The 4,669-nt window shown below is 43.4% G+C and overlaps 2 protein-coding genes across 4 annotated transcripts; one reads left to right on the top strand and one right to left on the bottom strand.

Annotated features, from left to right (window-relative positions):
• Positions 1 to 222: 222 nt before the first annotated feature.
• On the top strand, positions 223 to 4,113 carry LOC117559252. Of its 2 annotated transcripts, none has more exons than XR_004570947.1 (4): positions 223 to 479; positions 985 to 1,084; positions 1,248 to 2,918; positions 3,742 to 4,113. XR_004570947.1 is itself a non-coding variant. In XM_034235928.1 (4 exons), the coding sequence occupies exons 1-4, from the start codon at positions 376 to 378 to the stop codon at positions 3,773 to 3,775; spliced, it is 324 nt and encodes a 107-aa protein (XP_034091819.1). In that variant the 5' UTR covers positions 223 to 375; the 3' UTR covers positions 3,776 to 4,113. The 2 variants fall into 2 exon arrangements, 1 of the variants encoding a protein (XP_034091819.1); XM_034235928.1 differs by having other exon boundaries at positions 1,248 to 1,333.
• On the bottom strand, positions 2,587 to 4,393 carry LOC117559251. Of its 2 annotated transcripts, XM_034235927.1 has the most exons (5): positions 4,308 to 4,330; positions 4,182 to 4,238; positions 3,726 to 4,074; positions 3,414 to 3,652; positions 2,587 to 3,340 (listed from the first exon to the last, which is right to left on the bottom strand). In XM_034235927.1, exons 3-5 carry the CDS (start codon positions 4,051 to 4,053, stop codon positions 2,597 to 2,599), a joined length of 1,311 nt encoding a protein of 436 aa, XP_034091818.1. In that variant the 5' UTR covers positions 4,054 to 4,074; positions 4,182 to 4,238; positions 4,308 to 4,330; the 3' UTR covers positions 2,587 to 2,596. The 2 variants fall into 2 exon arrangements, with proteins under 2 accessions (XP_034091818.1, XP_034091817.1); XM_034235926.1 differs by having other exon boundaries at positions 4,182 to 4,393.
• Between the last annotated feature and the right edge of the window lie 276 nt (positions 4,394 to 4,669).

Raw genomic sequence — 4,669 nt, 5'->3', positions numbered from 1 at the left:
GTTCACAGTTACGTGGATATTTTATACAAGTGTAAATTTGGTTCACAGTTACGTGGATATTTTATACAAGTGTAAATGTATGCACACAAGCTCAGATTTTTTTTCTGAAAGTGCTCACATCAGGTTTTACACGCTCTCACATTTTGCACCATATCTACCTTCATACATGGTGGGGATCAGCACAAAGGTCAAGACAACCCACATTTAAAAAGGAGACAACGGATGACCAAGAAACTAGTAGGCTTGTTTGAGACACATTGCGGCTCGCCTCGAAAGTAGACGAGAGTAGCCGATCGCAGCCGGGGGAGGTGTCAAAAAGCTCGTCTTAAGTCGGACAGCTCGGAGTCGGAGTCGGCTTGACTGGCTGGGTTTGCAATGGCGGAAATTGCGTTGGCGTTTTTCGTTGCAGATGAAGTGGATGCAATAGAAATCCCACATGTATTGTATGGAGAATGGCATGATGAACACCGTCTGCGGAGGTAATTACGTATCTTTTTATTTTTTTATTTGATAGGGACAGAGCATGTTAATGAACATCAGTATAAAATACAAGAAGTATAAATGTGTTTGAGCAAACGTGCTAATTTACATCCGTAGTAGGCTACCTAGGCAGGTAACAAAAACAGATACACAATACAATACACAAGTAAAAAGACAAAATATATTGTTGCATCAGTCTAAATTAAAAAGTATGATCGATTATCCGGACTGATTACTTTACTCTACAGATCACAAATTGTGCAAAATTATGACACTATTAGTCTTTTTTAGTCCAATGGGATAAGATAAAAGCTACTTTACTAAAGATATAGAAAGCAAGCAAGATAGTAGTACAAAGATACAATAAATAAACAAGAATACAACTGAAATCAAGTGAAGATAATATAGGCCTACAGCAGCAGCAGCAGTTATATATATATAAAGAATGTTGAATAGGTCTAATGATTTATGGTCATCATTTGCTCCTGTGTCTGCCTTCCTTAGATCCGTTCCAAAGGTCCAACAATTTGTGGAAGAAGTGGTCCCACAGTACAGTCCTTCAGACTTCAAAAGTCATTTCCGATTGTCCAGGGGACATGTGGAAGTATGTGTGTGTGTGTATATATATATATATATATATATATATATATATATATATATATATATATATATATATATATATATATATATATATATATATATATCATCAAATATGTATTATCTGGACTGGTGATATTAAAAGCCATTTATTCCTTTCTACCAAACAGGATGTGATGACGACTATTGGCCCGTTCTACTGGAACAATGTTCTTGCCTGTCTGTGGACTCTATCAAACCAGGAGTCCTATAGGGGGTTTGCTGATCGTTTCAATATCACCAAATCCACTGTCTGCCTGCATCTCCGTGAATTCTGTAGTCTTGTCACCACATATTTGTCTCACCACATTTCCTGGCCCACAGGGCAAGCCCTACATAATTCTGAGTTAGGATTTCGTGCAGCAGGATTTCCCAACACTGTCTGTGCGGTAGATGGATGCCACATTCCTATTGTGAAACCACACTGTGAGAACCCAATAGCATACATCAACAGAAAACAGTTTTATTCTGTTGTGCTTACTGGGTTCTGTGACAGTAAACAGAGATTCTGTCATGTTAATGTGGGCCACCCTGGTAGCTGGCATGATGCACGGGCATTCCGGTTGTCTGCTGTTGGAAGGCTGCTTGATGAAGATCCCCAGTCCCTGGTGCCTGAGGGAATGCACATCATTGGGGACTCTGCCTACCCACTATTGCCTCAGCTTATGAGGCCATACAGGGACAATGGCCATTTAACTGCTCGGCAGCGTCGTTTCAATCAAAAATTAAATGTTGCACGCGTGGTCATTGAGCATACCTTTGGCCTACTGAAAACGAAGTTCAGGAGGCTCAAATGTTTGTACATGAAAAACATTGCAAACATTAGCACAGCAGTCACTGCCTGTTGCATACTTCACAACATGTGCTTGGAGGAAGGGGAAGCAATTGAAGTTGATGAGCAGGTTGAAGCAGCAGATAACAGGGCACCGCATCCCCAGAACCAAGATGCAGTGTTGCACAGAAATCAGATTTGTGACCTTTTTTAAAGAGCTCACACACACACACACCCCCCCCCCCACAAATAACCACTGTCATATTCTTTGTGGAAGACATTTGTTTTTTTATTTCCTTTCCTTTTATGCCCACAGTATTGAGTATGTAAGTCGCTTTGGATTAAAGCGCCTAACAAGTAACATGTAATGTCATCCAAAATGATTGGGCAAGTAAAAAATAAATGCATATATATGAAAACTAGATATGGTCATTTTCTGCACATGTCAATAGCAGTTGACTATCTTCTTTGAAAATGAAATAACTATATATACATATGTACACATGTACTTGGCAAATAAATAATAATTGCATATAAACATTGTGAACACTTAGTGTATACAAAGGCAATTGCCAGGGATGAAATAATAACTCAACTGCATAACGAGGAAAATAAATAACTAATCTAAACAATATTACTTCCATAAACAAACTGAGGTGGTGTTCTTTATAAACAAATTAATTCAGGGAATACCCAGTGTGGGGGAAATTATGGCATTTTGGGCTTGTCCTGCAAAAGCTCAATGATGCGCTCTTGTTGGCTCCCAATGGACTTTAACTGGGAAACAACTTCTCCCATCGCAGTCAACATTTTAGCTTCAAACCTCCTCCTATTTATCTCCTTCAGCCTTCTCCGGCGCTCCTGTTCTGGCCGCACCAGTGTCTCCAGTGCACTGGTCCTCCTCTCCGAGTGGGCCTCATACAGGTCGTAGAAGGAGGGATGGGAGACTCGAGACCGGATTGATCTCGGCTGAGTGGTGGGCAGGGTCATGGAGGGACCAGGCTGGCCCTCAGAGGCACACGGCAGTGTGGTGGGCAGGGTCATGGAGAGACCAGGCTGGGCCTCAGAGGCACACGGCAGTGTGGTGGGCAGGGTCATGGAGGGACCAGGCTGGCCCTCAGAGGCACACGGCAGTGTGGTGGGCAGGGTCATGGAGGGACCAGGCTGGCCCTCAGAGGCACACGGCAGTGTGGTGGGCAGGGTCATGGAGAGACCAGGCTGGGCCTCAGAGGCACACGGCAGTGTGGTGGGCAGGGTCATGGAGGGACCAGGCTGGCCCTCAGAGGCACACGGCAGTGTGGTGGGCAGGGTCATGGAGGGACCAGGCTGGGCCTCAGAGGCACACGGCAGTGTGGTGGATGGTTGTGAGGCAGTGGGTAATAGAGGGGTGGAAACAAGAGTGCCTGGAGGTGCGCTCCCAACACCGCACCTCCCAAACAGGTTGTCCATTATCTGTGGAATTGCAGAATTGTTCAAATGGAAATGTTGCTTTTACCAACTAGATGTGCAAGAACAAACTTCTTACCCCATAATATTCCCACGTTATGTTCCCCTCTCCTGTTGAGGTACAACGGTCCTTGGCCCTTTTGTAGGTGGTCAAAAGGTTGTTGAGTTTTTTCCGGATTTTGTCTGAGGAGAAACTGTATCCCTCCTTGCTGAACTGCCGTTGTAGAATTTTGTTATAACCGGGTTTGGAGTGATAGTACACCTGTTGGTGTGTTTTTGTCAGGTCCAAAAGCAGCAGTATGGTGTTGTGTGTGAAATCTGTTAAGACACAAGTGTTAGTAACTCAAACAAATAGCATTTGCTGTTTAGATCCGCATTTTAGTTACTGTACCTTGTGTTGCCTCAAGGTGTTCTGACCGGCTGGAGGGGGATGCCAGGTGAGGAGTGCCAGCTTGGGATCTAGCAGGCCTTACAAGAGCAGGCCTTACAGGAGCAGGCCTTTCATCAGGAGCAGGCCTTTCGTCAGGAGCAGGTCTTTCATCAGGAGCAGGTCTTTCATCAGGAGCAGGCCTTTTCGTCAGGAGCAGGCCTTTCGTCAGGAGCAGGTCTTTCATCAGGAGCAGGCCTTTCGTCAGGAGCAGGTCTTTCATCAGGAGCAGGCCTTTCGTCAGGAGCAGGTCTTTCATCAGGAGCAGGCCTTTCAGGAGCAGGCCTAGCATCTGAAGACAGATCTAAAGGGACTGTGATTGAGAGAAAATTAAATATTTGTTTACAATAAACATGAATATGTCATTTGTTTGATTTGCATTAAAAGACAACACCATTTTTGATTTAAATGATAGATTACCTTGTGCATTTGTTGCAGCCCTTGCTTGCTGCATAAGTGCAGCTGCTAAACTGTTATCTGAAAAATAATTTACATCATTTAAAATCATATCCAGATTGTTGGAATGCAATTTAGTTGTTTACTCACCATTTTGTAGTCTTTGGGAAATGTCTTGTGAGACTCTTACAGTGATGTCTCCCTGTTCGTCACACAGTGTAAGCACCACAAATTCCATTTACCCACTGTAGACAAAGGTGATCTCCATTGCTTTATATAGGTTTGTTAATTCAGTCATGATGATGAACCACACCAGTGACTGGGTTCCATAATTAGAAATGCTCCTCCCTCTTAATGTTTGCAAAACTGATAGGTGGACAGGCTACAAATGATCAGTCCCTTCAGATCCGCACACATGAAGCTTAATGAGCATGAATTGAACAGACCTGCTGCTGTGTTAATTCTTTAGCTGCCACTTTAAGCTTTATGATGTGTACAACATGGATGTAATT

The sequence above is a fragment of the Gymnodraco acuticeps genome, unplaced genomic scaffold (genome assembly GCF_902827175.1).
Source record: "Gymnodraco acuticeps unplaced genomic scaffold, fGymAcu1.1, whole genome shotgun sequence".
Classification (NCBI taxonomy): Eukaryota; Metazoa; Chordata; class Actinopteri; order Perciformes; family Bathydraconidae; genus Gymnodraco; species Gymnodraco acuticeps.
The sequence above is the reverse complement of the archived record's forward strand: the minus strand, read 5'-3'. Positions and strand labels throughout refer to the sequence as shown.

Bases quoted from the DNA above. Each gene is read 5' to 3' on its own strand.
- LOC117559252 (XM_034235928.1), top strand. From the start codon at position 376: ATGGCGGAAATTGCGTTGGCGTTTTTCGTTGCAGATGAAGTGGATGCA. The intron at 480-984 runs GTAATTACGTAT...TGCCTTCCTTAG, and splicing joins GATGAACACCGTCTGCGGAG to ATCCGTTCCAAAGGTCCAAC. The intron at 1,334-3,741 runs GTTTGCTGATCG...TGTTGCCTCAAG, and splicing joins AACCAGGAGTCCTATAGGGG to GTGTTCTGACCGGCTGGAGG.
- LOC117559251 (XM_034235926.1), bottom strand. From the start codon at position 4,053: ATGCTAGGCCTGCTCCTGAAAGGCCTGCTCCTGATGAAAGACCTGCTC. The intron at 3,653-3,725 runs GTACAGTAACTA...GTGTCTTAACAG, and splicing joins ACACCTTGAGGCAACACAAG to ATTTCACACACAACACCATA. The intron at 3,341-3,413 runs GTAAGAAGTTTG...GCAATTCCACAG, and splicing joins TAACGTGGGAATATTATGGG to ATAATGGACAACCTGTTTGG.